Source organism: Papilio polytes, unplaced genomic scaffold (genome assembly GCF_000836215.1).
Source record: "Papilio polytes unplaced genomic scaffold, Ppol_1.0 DF821288.1, whole genome shotgun sequence".
NCBI lineage: Eukaryota > Metazoa > Arthropoda > Insecta > Lepidoptera > Papilionidae > Papilio > Papilio polytes.
This window is the reverse complement of record NW_013527916.1, coordinates 453,663-474,369: the sequence shown is the minus strand read 5'-3', so window position 1 is coordinate 474,369 and position 20,707 is coordinate 453,663. Positions and strand designations below refer to the sequence as shown.

Genomic DNA, 20,707 nt, shown 5'->3' with positions numbered 1-20,707 from the left:
TAAAAAAATAGTTTTAGCTAATGGGTGAGTCCTATAATATAAGACGATCTTTATAAATTAATAAAATTATAAAAAATAAAAAATGTATATATGTAATGTATGTAAATTTTGTAGTAAATAATTTTGAATGTAGATACGATTAAATGTTGTGAAACACAAATCGAAAGCTTTGGAATTCGTTCGATCGTGCTCAAAGGACTTCCTGACAAACCAATGCACAGTGCAATGTTCCGGCTGTTGTTTACAATTCGAGGAAGGCTGGCAATAACACGTGTACAACACCGTATATTTATATTAACAGTCAAATGATTTTATTTACCTTTCCATATACCAAAGCTACTGCAATTCCAAAGTGGAAAGATTTGTATTTTATTTATGTATTAAATAAGTTTAAAATTTCTGGTCCGATTTCAAAAATTCTTTCATTATTAAAAAGCTACGTTATCAGTGAGAACATACGCAATGTTTTTTTATTATTTTTTAATTTCACGCGGACGGAATCGTGAGCAACAGGTATCGTTAATAAATTAATTTTATTGATAACAAGAGTTTACAAATATGCCTCGTTTTTGGTAAAGAAAATTAAGTTACCCAGTAATAGAACAATGTGATATAGCGTGCTTTACTAAAAACAAGTCATCTCGCTCATTATCTTTGAAAGAACAAAGATAGTAATATGTTATTGAAGAGAACATAAGTTTTTGACATTGTGACTGTCAAATAACGTTTCACTGAAATGGGTAGGAAATAAAATCCTTCGACTGTACTCACCGTGTAAACGCCAACGATCATGAGGATGCAGGAAATGAGTCCCAGAGTACTGCAAGCCAGCAGCGTGATGTTCAAGGAAACGGTGACTGTAACAAAATAATTCAAAATTCACGTACACTGTAACAATTGATTCTTAAAGATGAAGTCTTGAATGTGAAGTTTCCCAAATTCCTTCGAAAGACGTCTCGCTTCTGTAAACAGTACTAACATTTAGGTAACAAAAAGTGTGCTAATGCCTCAAAGGCTCGTATCCAATTATACGCTAATGCTAAATTGCCATCCGTCACATAATACAACTAATAAATAAAAATAATCATAAACTTTCTATCTACGTAAATGTTATAGAAGTAATAAATTAAAACAGCCATGCCCGTAAGAAAGCTAAAACAGAAATTTAATCAGTTAAAGTAATCACAGAACATACGCCAGTATTTCAAATATCAAAGTCTAATAACATTTTAAAAAATTTCAATTAAAAAGTGAAACAAACACCAGGCGTAGTTCAGCGATTCATTTTAAATAAAATGAAGCATTTTGAAGCTAAAAACTGAAACTCGACAATGAACTCTTTCATTAAATGCAAATTCAGTTGAACATGCCCATTGTCAGTTTATTTGCAAAGCTCGGTACAGCAAACATACACTAGCATGCTGTACATATTGTGAATATGATATACTAACTATATGAATAAAGATATTATGATCCAACAACACAGAAGCAATGGTTTGAAAACATTATTTCGTAGTCGTTCGTAAGGTCTCTATAAAGACGTTTGGTCAGTCTTGTTGATTGGTCTGAGTCCCTTCGTGTAGATTTAGTACACTAAGTGATTAAATCTACACTCAGGGTCTAACCATAAAGATTTAGCGTTAAATACATTGTAGCTTAAATATACGTCAACCCTTTTATCGCACGTTGATATTAGACGTTACCGTGATTAGCGGCAGGCGTGTGTTTGTTAAATCATGGTTATTGAAACATTATGCATACGCCTGAGATACTATCTTGACAAATAATTAAGTACCTATTTCGAAAGCAGAGTGGTGATACATGTAGAAAAATAATATAACCACGTTGACGTCAATAATATCAATCAGCAACAAAGAGTTAAAACACGTGTTAAACTATAGTTTTAAAAAAAGTAAACGTTGATATACGTTTGGGCGTATAAAGTTACTGTTTCTAAATAACTCTGAGTGTCATAAAATACGCACTTAGTAGCAAATTTCTAAGATTATAATTTGGAATAGCTTCATTACCTTGGAGTTTAGATATACTTACGACAGATCCGCTTTGTCCAAGTTAAGTTGTTTTAAATTCATTGTATCATGCATCCAAGGTATGTTAACGTAATTTCATCCAATTATGATAACGTAAAATTATAGCAACAAATAAGTTTGTTGTTTTAACATGTAACTGTTTGAACCATCTGCCTATTCGATGTTGCTTGTGTTTTAGAAGTTAAAATTAGTTTTTCCTCAAATCCTGTGCGCGATAATTGAGTCCTGTTAGTCTGTAACTTTAGATTGGTGAATAGACAGATTTAAAGAATTGTATGTGCTTAGATTAACAATTATGTCGTTAAAGATATATTGAAAAAGTATATTATGACTCCTATTCGTATTGTCGCTACTGTGACTGCATTTAAACCTCTACTTACCATATACATACCTAAGATAGGCTATACACGGTCTATATCCAATAAAGACAGCTTCAAGCGGTTGTGGATGGGCGATCAGCATTTAACGATCACCATACCCGAACCGCTGAATGGGGCTGAACGTACGCTGACCCCATTATCAGTCCGTGTATGGCCGCCCTTATCTGACTTTTACCTGAATTCTTAATCTAGTCAAGTATGTCTCCTTTAATTTTCCTTTATCGACTAATGTAAATAATAAGCAAAATGTGCGGCATAATACTGAAATGACATATAAATTTGAAACAGTCTTTCTAATGATAAAGCCTGGTTCAAACTTCAAATTATCTTAAAACATCGACGTCTGACAGATTGTAAGACGCTTACGAATCGAGGTGTTTAAGGTCACTTTCAGTATTAGATTTGTAGTCAATTTGGAGTTTTCGATATAATTCTGTTCTTTAATGAATCTTTATTAAACATGTTACCTAATTCAATGATATCGAAAGAATGTTAATGGTAAATTCCAAGGTATAATAAATATGGAAAATGATACCGTTTGAACCCTGCCATCAAAAGCGAACCTGAATCGATAATAAGCAGAACACGAAAGAACTTAGCAAAAACGAAACATTTGCTTCGCTTTTGCTAAGTCTAACAGCTACACAATATTGATGTAGACATTGGGTTCGTTTCGGTTAAGGTTAGCTTTAGCGGCTCATATAATAGGTACTTACACACCGTTGCATGTTCTGTATTATTTTATATATAACAATATATTTTGAGCACACAGATCATTTTATGACATGCATGCAGAATGATTGCATGGTATATTCTCATCATGTTCATGAAAATATATATGGCCGTATTTCAAAATGTATCTATGTTGTACTACGCGTATGAAATAATGTGTGAAGTAAAGCAGATAGATTATGAAAATCAATATATGAATGGTACAAGTAGAAATATGTCATCCTTAATATGTTTTATAGTAAAATATAAAAGAACATACCTAGGGGATATTTTAGGAATGAGCGCCGGATGTAGCTGGGACTCCTCTTCTCTATATACCACAAGAGCGCAGTCAGGCGGAGCATTTCGCCGAAGGTGACATTCGCCGCATCTTTGGTGTAGTACAGAACTGGGAAAATTTCACTTAAATTTGTATCTGCACTTGAGCGAATGACACAGTGAAAAATAAAGAAGTTGGCGTGTCAAAGCGTTACTTACTGATGTCCAGAACGATTTATGGAGCCCACGATATTATAATTTTTGAAAAGATCTAGCCCTTATTAAACTTGAATGTCCAATAATAAAATAACCCTGATTCGATAATAATAGTTAAAATACGCGTCTTTTATTTACAATGATAATTCTAATCGTAATGTATACCAATTGTGTAATCGATACTTGGGTACAAAACACGTCAACTTCGAGTCTTTATCAATCGACGATTCTTGTCGTTTGATGAAGGCTGGACAGAGAAAGAAACAGGCAAGTTGATATTTTATAATCATTCATGTTCATAAATTTAAAATCTCTTTACGTATTATACTTAGGATTTACTGTAGTTTTTTATGTAAACATGACTCTTAAGTCACTTAGTAAAACAATAGTCGACTTCGTCTCAGTAGGAGAAACAACCCTATAAGAGATCTTGTTTGCAACGATCCTGGTCCAACGTTATCAGAGAACATTTGAAAAGAATTCAAAATGATGATTGAAAGATTATTTAAAAAGGTCAGGGAGATATGTTGATAATATGTAAAAGAGGAATTGAAACATTGCCTTCTACCGTTACCGTAAAAATACGAGTACTCTTTTCAAATAAGAATGTGAAGGTGTATTTTCTAATATTCAGAGTTCAACCAACATACCTTCATATCTAAGGAATTACCGTTTCATTGAGAAGACATGAATAACGACCAAGTAAATGTAAAATAATCTGACACTTCCAAAGAGAGTAGTTTCTGATAGACCGTGGGATATGCTCTTAAAGACGTAGAAAAGGAAAATTCCTTGAATTACAAATTGATCTGAGACTGAGAAGTGGTAACTCAATTCGAAGAAGCAATTAGTTCTGACTATTTCTAGTTAATATTCTTGAGAAAACAGAATTATGAACATAATTCCTTCATAAAAGGAAGATGCCTTTTCATATATAAATATGAATACTAAGAAAACAAGCTAATTGGCGTATCCATTTTAAGTAGCCACTCTAAGAGAGAAATGTTGTTTCCTAAAGATTTTCACCATAATATCTTTCGTGGAAAATGCTCAAACGACTACATTTTCCGAAAAATATCCTTCCATTTTATCACAAAAAATAATTTTATAATGAATTTTCGTTAATGTTTCTTATGTCTCTTAAGTATAAATAACATAAACTATAAATTTAAAAGTACGATGAGATAAATAAATTATGAATAGTTTCAACATAGTAGATAAATCATTAAAATATGATAGGATGTTGTACGAATCAAATATTTTTTTTTAAATGAATAAAAAACGTTTGATGTCGAATGAAAATTTTTAATAAGAATTATTTTAGAATAAGAAAAACTGAAACATATAGAAAAACCTAGCTTTAGAGCATTTTCTGGGTTTAAAAGATTGAAATCTTTGTAATTAGGACGGTCAAATTAAGCAAAATTAAGGGTCACGTTACAAAAAATTCGAATAGAGCTGAAAATTGGCAGAAATGTCGGATTACCATTTTGTGTGAACCCTGAAATATCTCTATCGGTCCCCTATTTTAGAATTATTCTTCCTTTGCATGTCTTAATTAAGCGGTCTAATAAATTTTTATATAAACCACTGGTTTAGATGTATAAAACTTAGTATGGATGATTCTGTGTTTCCAGTAAGCGTCAGCAAAGGAATTTATATAACTAATCTCCTAAAAATCTGTTCACTTTGATCCTTCCAAATATGGCATCTATGGGGACTCTTATGCGGTCACATGTAATGCTCCCAATTTTCAGCTGTATGCGAATTCTTGTAATTATACCTTCAATATTTAATTTGACCGGCTTTATACCAAGAAATAATACTGATGATGGTACAAAGAATGTGCCAAAAAGGGTAAAACTATAGATTCTAACAGTGTAGATACTATGTGAACATAACTAACAGATTGGTGACACAGAGACAGTGCCATAGACAAAATAAACAAGGTGAATTGGTGCTATGTGCAGAAAAAGAGAAAACCAGATTCATGCAGAACGAATATTTCATCATATTGTTTACAAAAGAATTTTGTTAACGAATTAATACGTAATTTACTCTTAGCTGATAAATCGATTCACCGGAATTTTAATCTGTAATAAAACAAAAGTCTATATAAAAATTAAAAAATAAACCTTTACATACCCAATGTAACCCTGTAACTTTAGTTAGTAAATGCAATAGTAACAAAACATATTAAAATAAGTAGAAAATCTCTTTCTTCAACCATTTTACATCATCATCGTCACATCGTCACACCTTCAAATAAAATAATATAAGAAGTAATTAAAGTATAGTATCTAAAAGTAACTTAGTTGTAAAGTATTAAAATAACGCACTATACTATAAGAATATACGTAAAAGATTATGGGAGCACTATTTAATCTATAAAAAAAACCAGTAAAGTTGTAAGACTGGGTGGGGGAATGATGTAAAAAATAATCTTGATCTCTGTTAATATAGAGGAGAAGTTAACGTCTATGGTATGATGATGATGAAAAAGATAAAGGTAAAAATAAGTTCTCATTTAATAAAAAAATAAAGCATATCAAGTACAATAGTACTCCCATTTTATTTTTCTTGGAGTTATTGTACATATTTTCTATGTAACTATAGCAATTTATCTAATTCCTACCGATAACAATAATCCTAGAATTCTAAATTCAGCTAAATTTAAAAATGATATTTGGATTCTATTTTTATTCAAAGAAATCTTTTCGAAGCTAGTTCGGCTACATAGTGTACTTTGACTTCGACGTTATGGTTCCAGTTAAATCCTCTTTTGTCGGAGACAAAAACCCACTTCGGGTTGCTGCGCCAGCGCAGTAAAATTGATGTGGTATTAAACAATACCTTTAAAAGACATATAGTGAATGAAAACATTAAAGTTTCACGAACTTTCTCTAGTTTCAACAACCAACTGAAAGCACAAATACAGTGAAAACCGTTAAACACTTTAACTCTTTCTTCACACTATGGAATACTCATTGAATTTGATTTAATTCCAACCGCCTTTTGCCATTGCATGGAATTTGATATTGCTAAAAGCAACTTGAAATCACTTTCTAATGGAGAGTTAGTTATAACTGGAAGCATTAATATGAATGTTAGCTAAGCTGTAATAGCTAAATTTCTAATTTACAAAGCGAAGGATGGACCTTTAATGTCCAAAAACGATAACGACTATGTCGAATATAAAATCACTGTACAATAAGATTCGAAAGAGACGTTACCATTGAAACGTTGTCAACACATTGATAAACTAAAAAGATTTTAACAACCACAGAGGAATGAAAGCATCAAACTGCTGAAAGGAGTTACACAGAAAATACCCCACTCATACTTTTTGATTTATCAATGTTTGTGTTATTCGTGCTCGTTTGTTAAACAATCTAATCTATAATCTTAAACTTCGATCAACAATAAAACTCAATCTAAATGTAAATTAAAAAAAAATAATACACAAAAAGGGTTGTTTCATTATCAAATACAAACTGTAACATTTTTAAAAAATAAAAGAAAATACGGTAAATATCTCAACAATTCAGTCATATAGGCTTATGGCGTGTAAGGCATAGACAGCTGAAATCTTCGATGTATTTATATAATGATTGCTCTTAGCAGCAAGCTCATTATCCTAGGTTTAGCGACAGACGTCATAAGATTGTACCAAATAATTGTAATTATAGCGCATGTTGTCATGTATTCTGATTTATGTATCGATTCTGTCGCATTTTATCATCGCTTTCGTAGCGTTTGTCGCTCACCTATTTTAATGAATTAGCGTGTTAATTGGTAATGGTAGTTTATACTACTATTAGCTGTGTAAATCCTTGAATCGATATTATTTGTTTAAACAATCTTATTGTTGATCGAAGTATGGTAACAACATGCTAATTCAAAAGTTAATAGCATTTCCCAAGCTGTGACGACCGGTTTAAATCTGTACTATACCTTAAGCCTCGGGAAGACTTTTGTACATGATTTGAATACTGCCGTTTCTTTTCTGTTATAATTTTCTCTAAAATGAATTATTAGATTAATTTATTTTTGACAGTTTCCCCCTTTTTTTGTTTAATTCCATTCCATGTGGAGCTTCTATTTTTGATGTTATTTTATAAGATTTCATAAGCCGAATAAGAACTTATTGAATAATACCGTATCGTGCATTAAGAAGATTTAAGAATTCGTAACACAAAGGCCTTTTGGTACAAGCTGATTGAGATTCGAACTCGAAAGCTTGTAATATGTAACTTAAATCTAGACATGAAAAATTAACTTTGTACTCACTCGGTGTGATCTTATCTGGTTGCAAAAAACTCTCCGACTCGGGCTGGCTCATCTGCCCGCTGAGGTAGCGATGCTCAACTTCGATAAAATGACCCATGGTGATAATGGTCACGGCAAAATATAGCTATAGACCAAATAAAATAATCATTACGAAAACTTCTCTTAAAGAAAGATTGTGTAATTTACTGATCTAGCTGTTCAACTTAGCTTCAAGTAACCGACTATAGAATATCACCGTCCTAAATAACATATATGTAACGGAAATAAAATAAATAAAATAGCCTTTAATTCAGATCTTATTACAAAGTTAAGGAAAGTATTTCTATACTACTATACAGTTACTTTATTACTCTAGGATTTGATTCTTTTTTATTTGTTTTAGTTTTGCCAATCGACATAGGTATGTAACGGAAATAGTAACTTTAAATTAAAAAGAAAAAACCGAGATTGAAAGTTTAAAAGTGAATTAGGTAAATGACAGTCTGTTTTTATTTAAATTACGTAGATTTATATAAAAAACACACTATCAAAGTAATTGTTACTTCTATGAAAATTAATTGTTTCTTTGTTCTTTGTTAAAGAAATACTACAAATGCCGATTCTTGTATTAGATGCTACAAATATTTAGGTCAAAGTCTTATACATATGGAGATGTAAGATATAAAGCAGTATGTTGTCTTTCGGCAAAGGGCGAAAATTAGTTACGGATGTATTTAATCCCGCACAAGCTTTACGGAATGTTTGTTTCCCTTGTATAAGAAACGTTTCTTGTAATTTCCTTTGTTTTTCTTATTTTATCTCGTAAATGAATATTATTTACCAAAATGTAAGACACAATATACTTTTTTAATGTGTAAACGGTAAAAAAACGATTCAATTTTAATGTGAATTGTTACATTAAATTTACCTCAAAACTTTAACAGAGGAATCCACGTCCGGATTACAAAGGCCTTTTAAAATCTAAATGTAGCTAAATGTAACGTGTGAATTTTTATCTCAAATTTAGTATCGCAATAAAAATATCTTCCATAGAGACTTACACATATACGTTTTCTCTATTTTCACCTTCATCCGAAAAGTATACAAAAGCTCTCAGCTTTCACTTTTGTACGAAAAAATCCCGAACACACAATTAATTTTACCTCTGTCTGTGTAATTTTATCCGTGATATAACAGATTGTTATAAATGGGAGTGTAACTTTTGTAGTTTATCTTAGCATGTGATTATTATGTATTACGTTCAACTTATTACTAATTTAATTTACTATTTACCCTACGACTATAAGGAAAACACGTTAAAATAATTCATCATACTTCTTATCATATAAATGTTACAAATGCGAAAGTTACGATGGATGTTTGTTTGAGTTTGTAGCCTTAACTTCTCAACGGATCTCTGTAAATTTGGCATAGATGTAGAGGAGTGTCTGGAAGAACACATAGGCTACTTAATTTCGTTTTTATTAATTCCACGCGGACGGAGTCACGGGCAAAAACTAGTATACATATTTGAAACCATACAATTTTAGAGCCACTATAGACTAGAGACTTTTAATCGGCCGATATTTTGATGTAACAGAGATGGGTCTTTTACGAAGTTCTTATTGATTATACATTTCAACAGGTAAATAATGTCGCTTTTCCAGACATTTATGACGCTATTATAAAGGTTATGTCTTGTTTAAATGCCTTTCAAATACTCGTATACTGATTTCGGAACGTTTTTACTTACTTAACTTTAAAGTATAACATGTATAAAGAAATAAAAAAGCTTACGTAATCGTTAAAGTGGTAATAACTTTATGGTTTTTTTAAACTCTTCTAGCCTTTTGTTTCCCATTGTAGACAATTTAAGTGACTTTCGTATCTCCTACGAGACGCGTATACCTTTTCACCTTTTTTTTTAAACGTGTACGAATTTATTTATCAATACTGAGTACGAATTGTCTTGTAAATTCAAATTATGATCTTGATGTTTTTTGTAACTTTGTATTAATTTAAAAATCTAGGACTGACGTTTGACTATAAGTCAGAAATACGCTGATGAAATTTGTTTCTAGTTCATAGATTTTAATAAACTCAATTTCAAAAGGCTTCTATACTCGAAATGTATTTATATCCCCTCACACTTAACATTTGACTGCGTAGACTGTTTACCTAGCTTTTTCTTCCCTAAAGTGACGCAAACTCGATCGATGTTAGTTGATCTAAGGCGTTCCCTACCAATGCTGCCAATCACTTTTACACTATAAATTTATATATCGGTCTAACTTACTTAGTACTTGTAAAAAAAGGAAACTTAGGCCAGATTATCACTAATTAACTTATTACAACCGCTACTAAAGCTAGGTTTCTGAAGTTCTCATGTGTTTTATCATTATCCATTCACTAGTGCAAGATCAACACAGTTTTGATTGAGTAAAACTCAAGTTCCGTAGTTCGGAATCTCATTTATAAATTTATGGAACCATGAGCACTATGTTATGGTTAAAAGTAGTTCGGAAACCGCCCATAAGTGTTTTAAATGCCAGTATATTATTGTTTATTGGCATGAATGTTTTTAGACAATAATCGAGAAAGATACTGATTTTTTTAAAATTATAAATGTGAAAGTTTAGATAGGATGTTGGAGAGTTTGTATCCTAAACGGCTTAACGGGTTTCGATGAAATTTGGGACAGATATAGAGGATATTCTGGAAGAACACATAGGCTATTCAGTGTTGTGTTTTTCAATACCACGCGGACGGAGTCACGGGCGAAAGCTAGAACGGAATAAAAAAGACATAGATCACGGCTCCAATAAATATTTTTGTTAACTTATATAGATAGAAACATTATTTAGACTTATAATGGTATGTAAATTGATTGACCTAAATCCATTAATTTCAATAGCGGTTTATTATAAATCGTTTGCCGTTCAACCTTATTTCTTTTTCGACAAAGCTTCGCGAAGAAATCGAAAATTATTTGCGTTCTTGGAGACCGTTGAATTAGTGGGAAAGAGAAAATTTTATTAGAACAAAGAATCGCTAAAAGCTTAGTTGACTGTGAGATTATATCTAGTAAAACGTATCTTCATAAGCATAACTACGAAATTTACGTGGATAAACGGACAATGAAAGATAGGGTAGTTTTAAAGACATTTTTAAATTTGTAGTCTTACTATAAATTTGGCGTTTAAACAAAGGTTTTTTTTACGGATTTTACCTTTGTTAGATAAAGGTTTAATTGTATTTTTTTTAAACTTTAATAATCGTAAAACAAATATCAATTAAGAGTTGAATCTAGTTAAAACTTTATTAAGATCTTTTACAAATTCCTGGAATTGACAAAAAAATGCTAAATCCGCACTACTCGTATAAGTTGTCAACTGAGATCGTAAATTACACAAATCCACAGGAATCGAAAGCTATGGATAGATTTGCCACACATTAAATGTGCGGTTCAACTATCACATATTTTCATTCCGCTCATTCTCTTTAGAAAAAAAAGGGACGACAAGTGTGTCGGCTGTGGAACTTCGCGGTAATATGCGGTATACGTTATCGTCAGTACTGCATACGTTGCCCTGTTAAAATTAACTACACGTGTAATTAATATGTAGAATAATGTATCAACCCCTTTTTACAACTGTCGACAAATCTGCTGATTTCTTCTTTTCACTTTAATAGTAAAAATTCCCAATAGATAAATAAATAAAAACAAAGAAAAATTAAATAAAAAGAGAGAAATAAAATTGTAGGTATCCTGTCCGTCTAGATAAATTAATGTTTGATTATTGAGATCGCTAGAAAAAACGCAGTCAAATAAAATATTAACCACTGGACTGTTATTTCTATGTCTTAATCCCCGTGAAATGGACTTTTAATTTTGTTTCGTAGTCCCTTTTTATAAATACCATGGTGTAAGTCCCTGATGCATAGCAGCCCCTACGCAGGCTCCTCCAACAGCAGCAAGACTTGATTAGCGGCATTTTGATGTTGTTGTGCCTAGAAATGAAAATTTATTAATAATTGTTAGTGTTGTTAAAACATGCATATGCACTCAGTATAGCATATGTGAATTTAATAATGTCTGTGGGTAGTTCAATGTTTAATTGCGGTCAAATAAATACAATATAAGTTAAATATAATATCAAAATTAATTTGGATACATTCGAAATCTGGAAATCTTATTTTTAAAATATAACAGCATCTGGGTTACTTCGTGTAATTTTCATAGTCTCAACATCTACCACAACATTTTCTTTACCAAAAAAACAAGGTTAGCAATAGTCTTGTTGTATAATTATATTACTCGCATCACTACCTTTCGAAGTTTCTTTGATATTATTCAGGAAAGTGGAAAGAGGTAACAAAAAAAAAACTTGCGAAACTTATTCCATTTTCATCAAACTAACATTTCATGATACGACGGAACAGAATCAGGGAGATAGAAATCTTTTCCTCCAACTTTCCTCGAAGGAAGGAAGTAATATAACAAGAAGCCATAAATTATAACATGATAAATACCTATTGTTTTTTTTTTCTTTTCGAAACCTTGAAAATATATCCTTTCAAAATATCTCAGAAATATTCTATCGCTTTTAAATGTGGGTATAAATAAGGTTAACGATAATCGCAGTAATGAAATAATTAAAATGTATGAAGGAACTAATATTCGGTGTTGTCGCTATACTCGTAGATCGCACATCATTGCCTCGTATCGCATTTCATTGTTTACCTAAAAAAAAAACTAACTTCTTATTTACAAAACGAAAACAAGCTTTAGTTAAAGTTAGGTATTTCGAAAAAAATCTGATTTTTTTGACGATTATTGAAATTACATCTACATACGTCTATAAATTATAACCATTTATAAGATTTGTCCAGCATGTCAAAGGATTTCATAACGCTGGACTGAGGGTAGTTGAACTCAATGTCGTTACTCTCATATTCCTTCGTCGCCGACATTTATTCTTATTTCAGACCGTCTGAATTTTGCATTACTTATTTCATAGTTTGATTAGACTCATCGGTGTTCCTAAATGTTTCTATATCAAAGCCAGTTGTGTGAAGCGATATTTTCTGTGCAATATTATCATAACAAGATAATTAGAACCAATCTGCAAAAATGCCACATTAGGACAAGAATAATTCTGGCAATAAGTTGGTCAAATCCCATTTTCGTCCTTTAACTTCCTTCCATTTTTGGTTTTCTTCCATTTTGTGCTATATTTGTACTCGTATTTAAAAATTTAACCATTTGTTTCAGTAGGATTTATAACTTGTAAATCGTTGTAGTTATATTTAATTTGTCAGTACATGTGTAACGTATTGTTTGGGTCTAAAAATAGGTCCAGTATTAGGGCTGTAGCTATAAGGGCTATCGTAAGTCAATTGTTATATTTTGGATATCATATTATATATAATGTAATTTGCTGCTCTTTTCAATGCCAGAAGAGATACTTCGATTACTTTGTCCAAATTCGAGAAAAAAGAATGGTTTCACGCTTAAATAATTGGGCGATACGATAAGTAAGTCTTAGAAAAGATGTTTTTTAATGATGCATGTTATTATTTTTGAAAAAGGTGCAAATTTTTCAATTATTTCTCGTTCGGGTAATCGAATGTCTGTATAGAAAAGAGTAAAAGTAAAGAGTAAAACATTAGATTGATTTGATTGTGAAAGAATGGACGCGACGGTAGCTATATTACAAGCAATAAAATCCTTAAAATTAAGGTTTGTGTTCGGAAAGAAGAAGTTGTATTGACCTATTCACGCCTACCCATTATCGCGGTATCTTAAGCGCCTTAAAGAGCAAATAAATTATCACTTGTAACATTTCTACTACGTGCTCAATAAGTAATTGATTTCTATGATTGTATCTCAAGTACTTATAATACATAATATTTTATGTAAAGAGAATTGATTCGTGAAAATTGATACACGATAAAAATTTCCATACGAATGCTGCAAAAGATATCAGGTGGAATTTTTATCTCACGTATAAGGTAAAGTGAGTGATATTTCTCGTAATTCTCCGTAGGAAATATACCTGGCGTTGCTAGCGTTGAATTGTTGATGTTCCCGCTAGACGAGAGCATTGAGTTTTATCGCTGAAATATTGATACATAATATACTAGCTTTTGCCCACTTCTTTGTTCGTGTTGATATTTTTGTAAAAGGAGTAGGCGTGTTTTCATTTTGTAAACTTACTGTTTTTTTAAGATATTTTTTTTTTATTTCATGATCAAGGATAATCATTTTAAATTTATCGAAAAAGTATCTTAAAGATATTGTTTAGTGAAAACCCTATTAACATTTTTTGTAAAAACAAAAGAGATCTTTAATTATTACATTTTAAAATTTTTGTCAGATTATATTACTTTTAAAATTTACTTAATCAATATTTTAACTTGCTGCGTAGATACAACCCTATTTCTCGACGTGCTTAACTATTTCAACAAGTGATTTATAGTGACGGAAAAATTGAATTATTATCCCTATATGCCCAATTCAAATAAACAAACGGATTATGTATGAACGTCTTAAACTCAACGAAAAGCTGTTTAACCGTTCTTAAAATACGTTCGCACGAGAATTCGAGAGTGCCGTAATATTTTGGTTTGTATAAATACTAACTTTTGTATAATATTTCTGTAAAGTTTTACTGACCAAAAAAATGCTCAGTATTTTGATGGCGTATAAAACGAAAAAAAAAAAACTGTTAATTACGTATTTCTGTATTATAAAAGATTCGTTAAATACGTTTTTTGTTTGGACACAAATATCTTAATTTGTCTCATCATCAGCCTTTATCTGCCCACTGCTGGATATAGGCCTTCCCCAATTCCAATGAGGAAGTTCTCTAATTTGTATTGCTTTGTTTTTTGCCTCAATCAAATTTGCTTTAATATTTATAGCGTACGTTTTAATACTTATAATCTCGTACTTATAAAGTCAGAAATAGGTGTTGTATTAGTAAATACCTTAGCGAAATAAATTGATAATTAACGATATAATTAACATAGTTGTATCGTAAATTGAACATGTAAATTATATCTTTAGATACTGGTTCGAAAGAATATAGGGGTCAAGATAAATAAACATAGTGAATATTTGTCTAGCTGGTAATGTTTGTTTTCATATCTAGGTGCGTTTTGTTTGTTTCCATGCCAATGGTATGCATACCAACCCTATTCTCAGCTTATTGCGCGTACTTCACTTTAAATAGGTCTAGATAAATGTTTTGTTTTTCTTCGTGACAAAAGAATACTTCAAAACAAGTCGTAATACTACACCATTGACACTGGTTGTTTTGATTTCAAAAGTGATTTCTATCTTTATTTTACATTTATTGTCATTTATTTACTCACTAATATTATGAATGCAAAAATTTAGATGGATAGACAGATGGATGAATGGACGTTTGTTAGAATTTGTAGCCTAAACGGCTCACCGGATTTCGATGAAATTTGGTATAAATGTAGATGTAATAGTCTGGAAGAACACATAGGCTACTCACTTTTGTTTTTTTTAATTCTACGCGACAGAGTCGCGGGCGAAAGCTAGTTTATTTATAAAATAAATACCGTACAAATTGTGATTTATCTGTTACAATATTTAACCAGTGAATTTCACCGCAACACGATCAATCAACTCTCGAATGAATGAACAACGTAAACGATTCTCAGCTTTTATCCCTCGTTTCTTAATATTTACCGTAATAATATATACTAAAGAAATGTTGAAATATAATATTTTTAACCAGACTAATAATTAAGAGTTTTTTTGACTCTTCAAAAGAAGCAGAGGGAGTACTCAATTCGTCTGTAATTCTTTTTATGTGTATTACACGGTATCTCTGGCTCCGGAGGACCGATTTTGAAAATCCTTTTTTTTATCCGAAATGTAGTGCTTGCAGGTGGGTCGCTTTTTTTTGTTTATTTTTTTTATTTGTTGTTCAATTTATTACATTTATAGATTTACAGAAACTTTTATTGGTTGACTTTCATTTATTTCATTAAAATCGATGCAGCTCGTATTAAATTTTATGAAGATTCTTCAATATTAAGATAGCTATGAATTCCAATGTCCAAACTCCAGAGACAATTGCGATGTTTTAGAGCTACTCCAAGATTATCTGAGATTAGGAAAACACGCTCGCGTCTATTCTCGTCCGATAGCTTTCTTACAGTGTTTGTCTACTTTGCTGTAATATCATATTTTAGAATGAAAGGCAGCGCAAAGATCAAATTATCGATGTTCTATCGTCAAATATTTACAAAAAATATTCATAGGAACAATTTTTTTTATTCAAGATTATAATCAAGTGCTGTCAATTTCACAGCCCATTCTCTTAATTTCTTTTTCTAGAATTGTCGCAAATTTTGTCTGTTGTTATTTCTGTGTTTCTAATTTATTTTTGTTCATCGAATCTATTCGCACTTACGCAATGAAAAATTAACATTATTCGTGTTTTTTTTATCCGAAACAATTTTCTAAAAGCTACCTTTTATCCTTAAGAAGGAAACCATTTATTTATCTCACCACAACGTTGAAAAACAGAAAACATTGCGGTTAGTGTATACGACATGGATGATTGATTTATTTTTTCCTCCAGACATCTATCTGTGGAGTTCATCTATAGCTCCCTGTCATATCTGACATCCCTCGAGGCAGCTCAGTACACTCGACTTATATTGACAAATAAGCTCTACTTAGTCAATATAAAATATTTTTCGAAGATGTTTGATTAATACTGGTCTGCTGAAGTTGATTTCTTCTTTACAGATGAAACATTTTTAACATTAACACTTTTAAGGGTAGATTAAGATTACGTTTTGTCTCTTAGACTTTCTTGTTTATTATCTCTTTCCATTTCCCTTTTTGTCTTTTCTCTACACGTATCTCGTTTGCCGTTTCCAACATTTTCGGTACTTTTAGATTATACATCCCAGTGTTTTTAGCAAGCGAGATTTAAAAGTATGTCTATATTTTTTCCTAGTTCAGGTATGATCATGTCCGCTCTGTGCCACTTAATTTATTTTTCCGGTCTCAATCTAACCTCGTTACTATCTTACCAAAGGATTACATTGTAGTAGTAGTAAAAGTACATTGATTAATTTGGATATTATATTTTTATAATCTCATTTATGCATTACATGCTTTGGGCTTTGAAAATGTAAAGATGCTTTCTATCAAGTTAAAGCTATAGCTTTTTCCATCAAGTTTTTCTATCGTACATTCATTATATACTGAAATTACGATTTTGTTAACGTGTAGAATTTTTCTGCTAACAAAATGAGAACATATTTGTTTAATCAGTATCCCGTTTTCATTAAGGTTTTTCTTAAAAGCTTTATAAATGAAAAATGAGTAAGGAAAGCATATTAATTATTAACGTTGACTTTATCTGCCATTAAACGCAAGGCAATATTTTATCGACTAGAGAGCTCAGAATGGAATTGCTTGAAAATTACTTGGCTTAATGGATGCCTAGATACGATTATAGCTATTTGTCGTTCATTTTCTATCATGCCGATAATAAAACCATACTGGTTTATTATTAAAGTTAATAATTCACTTTGTCTCCCTCTTATCGGTCATACGTTTTCAGGAAAATAAATTTCCAATAGAATTATTTTGCACGATATGTGTTGTCTTATACTCTTGTAAAGCGCGGGCACACCTTTGACTAATATCAGATAACTGTTTAGTCGCACTTTGATTTCTATGATTTTATTTGTGGGCACAGTATTCGATTTTTAATTGTGCAACTAAACAGTTCAATTGTCTGCGAAATAATCGACAATCGCACTTCAGCCGCTCTTAGTGTCCATAATTTTGTTCCATAATGTCCTAATATTTATTTGAATTTCGAAAACTGTATCTTTGCTCGTTTCCGTAAAATATTATTACGTTCAATTTTGTGACGGTATAATTTAACTATTTCAAATCTAATCAAGATGTTGTCTTTTGATTCGGCCTACATTTCTAAGTCATTCTGTATCATTCTTCAAGGTTTGAATTCTAAGTTATGAAGGTCTTTTATTTTATTTGTGTTCTACCCCCTTTGGTATTGTCGCAAATTATAAAATTGACTTAGATTTTCTTTTTAACTGGCATCACATTTCGCATCCTTATTCTCTTTGGATCAAATTAAGGTTTAAGTCCGATCTTGGTTAGAATCCATTTTGAAATTGTGACTTAATAAAAGTGTCCTTATTCCAAATTTATCAATTTATTTGTGAGAAGCAGTTGATTTCACCTCTTTCAGTCCGTTTTCTTAGACCAGATTCGCGTTTTATCTTCAAAATCTCTTTATCTTTCGCCCTATTTGGTCATTCGCAAGCTGGATATTTCATCAGTCTAGTCTTGTCGTCAATTATTTCTTAGGTTTTGTCTTCATTAATGTTAGTAATAAAATCAGAAATGTCAATTCAAAACAACCTGCCTCCTATTTTGTAGACCGCAAATCATTTGTAACTGTTAAGAGATACCTAACATTAATTGCGTAAACGCATGATATAAAATGAGGGTACCCACAACAAAGGCCTTCTATTCAAGATCTCAACAAATAACATTTATTTAACCATTTTCTCAGTTAGGGAAAAGGGATCGTAGTCGAAAGTCATTTATATCCCGTTAGAGATGTCCTCTTCGTTTTATTATCGTGTTAAGTTTGTCGATACTTTAAATGTAGTAATTCATTTGATGTCTATTCTATGGATGCTGATTTTTTTAATTCATTGTCGAATTCAAAAAATTACACGAAGTAAACCATTTATGCTGTTCTAATAATACCAAAAATTATATTGCGAACTCAAATTAATTGATTCGGATCGCAACAAATGATTATTGTAAAATATCTGCATAATAGTTTAACAAGTCAGTCTTCTTAATCTAAAAAATCATAAAAACGCACAGCAGAACAAAGCTCAAATGAGTTAAGAAAAGCTAACCTTTGCCGATTCAAAACGCAAAACCGAACTATCTAAAAAGGAGGGTAGAAATACACATCTTGAACGCCGTAGAAAAATGTTGAACTACCTTCAATATTTTTTGTTAATAATAATGCCGCTCACCTATAAAGCTGTACAAATACAATAACAAGCTATTAATGAATGTCATAGCTCATTCATAAAGTAGAAAGCAGTGTACAATCGCAAACAAAAGTGTCTTACACTCTTGCGCATCTATCTTCCAAGCGTCGAAGAAATGTCATTACTACCCTACTTCTTGTAAGAACTTTAAAATGATTCGTAATTGTACCCGTATTGTCACTTGATCAGTACAAGGTACAATGCAGAACAGTGCATTCAAAAATGCAAAATTAGGCAAATTAGCTCCTTCAATTTGATATTCTCTCGATTTTTGTAGTAAATGTGTAAGTCTTTGAGCTATTCTTTAAAAAACACACTTTTTAATCATTAAATTTCGCTGAAAAAGTTTGGTCCAATTTGGCGTCATATGCTTATTGCCTATTATGCGCACAGCTCTTTATATACACCAAAAATATACAAAACCTGGAAAATGTACCAAAAATATATTCCCAAAGTATAAAAATAAAATGTTTTTTAAAGTACTTTATCTACTTTATTAATAATCCTCACATTTTATTCAAGTCCTTTGTTTAAAATGTAAAATTACTAGATGAAAACATTTTTAAAAAAATCTTTGGGAAAATATTTTTACAGACAAAATATTTTCAACAGCTTCAATGGAAATGGTTTTTAAAAGAAACTACGCAAACTTTTTTCTTCAATCCTTTATTTAATTTAATTCTGCAAATAATAAAATCTTCATAGACGTCGCAGCAGCAGCTCAGCTAAAAAAAGGGAACCAAAAAATATGCAAAATAAAACTTAAATTTTTCATCTGAACATAAAACATATTTCGATTCTTGTAAAAATTTACGGTCTTTTAAATTTTATCATTTTCCGATCAAATGTTTACGATAATTAGGAATTTATGACTTAATAGGTTGTCTGAAAACGTATAAATAATGACAGAAAACCAAACATCTTACACGTTTTGAGCGCGGACAACAAAAGCTAAAAAATACTGTGTCAAGTTTGAAATAAAAAGACAAAGTAACCTCTTTGTTTGTATTAACATAAAAGCTTTGATAGCTTTAGTAATTAGGATAAGAGAGAATTAAAATTTTACACGGTGTTTTTATTGCAGAAAGAATCCAAGAAGTAATAATTTTTAAAGACTTGAAAATTATACGGTTACTGAAAACTTTTACGGCTTCCGGATTTTTATTTAAGTAACAAGTTTTGACTAAATAAAAATAAATGTCTCTTAATTTTTTTTTTAAATTACCAAAAAAAAATAATTGAAAAAGCGGAAATTAATTCACAACTTAAAAAAAACGCTTTACTTACCTTTTGTGGTCAACCTCTTGCCTCGAAAGTCTGGTCCCAGGTCATCACACACTCACTGGTAAGTTAAGTAAAGTTTTGACACTTGTCACAATTTTTCGCGTGCCTCAGTTTCAGTTGGGCAGAAACTGAGGCGGGCGGGTGTTGGGCCGCGCGCGACTTTCCGGGGCCAGACTTCGTTCGGAGAGAACCGTCCAACTAGGACGGCGTTCCGCGAGGGACTGATCTCTCCTCGGTTGCTTCGCCTTATATTGCTTCGCTAGCGACCTGCGCAGTTTTACTGCCATGCCACCCTTCGCCACCCTACGCCACCTTACTCATCCTCTTACAAGTAAGCTCGCCTCTCCGTTACGCCTTTTTACCCCACCTGCGTTATAATATGATCATTAGTATTGAGCTTATTTTCCT

At 31.4% G+C, this 20,707-nt stretch overlaps 1 protein-coding gene across 2 annotated transcripts in view; it reads right to left on the bottom strand.

Moving 5' to 3' along the window:
* Window positions 1-20,486, bottom strand: part of LOC106109494 — a 30,953-nt gene extending 10,467 nt beyond the window's left edge. For both annotated transcript variants that reach the window (XM_013291013.1, XM_013291014.1), the window contains exons 1-4: window positions 20,303-20,486; window positions 11,827-11,917; window positions 7,928-8,051; window positions 772-857 (exon numbers count right to left, since the gene is read on the bottom strand). In XM_013291013.1, the coding sequence (XP_013146467.1) occupies window positions 772-857; window positions 7,928-8,051; window positions 11,827-11,901 (285 nt within the window). In that variant the 5' untranslated portion in view covers window positions 11,902-11,917; window positions 20,303-20,486. The remainder of the gene's footprint in view (window positions 1-771; window positions 858-7,927; window positions 8,052-11,826; window positions 11,918-20,302) is intronic.
* Between the last annotated feature and the right edge of the window lie 221 nt (window positions 20,487-20,707).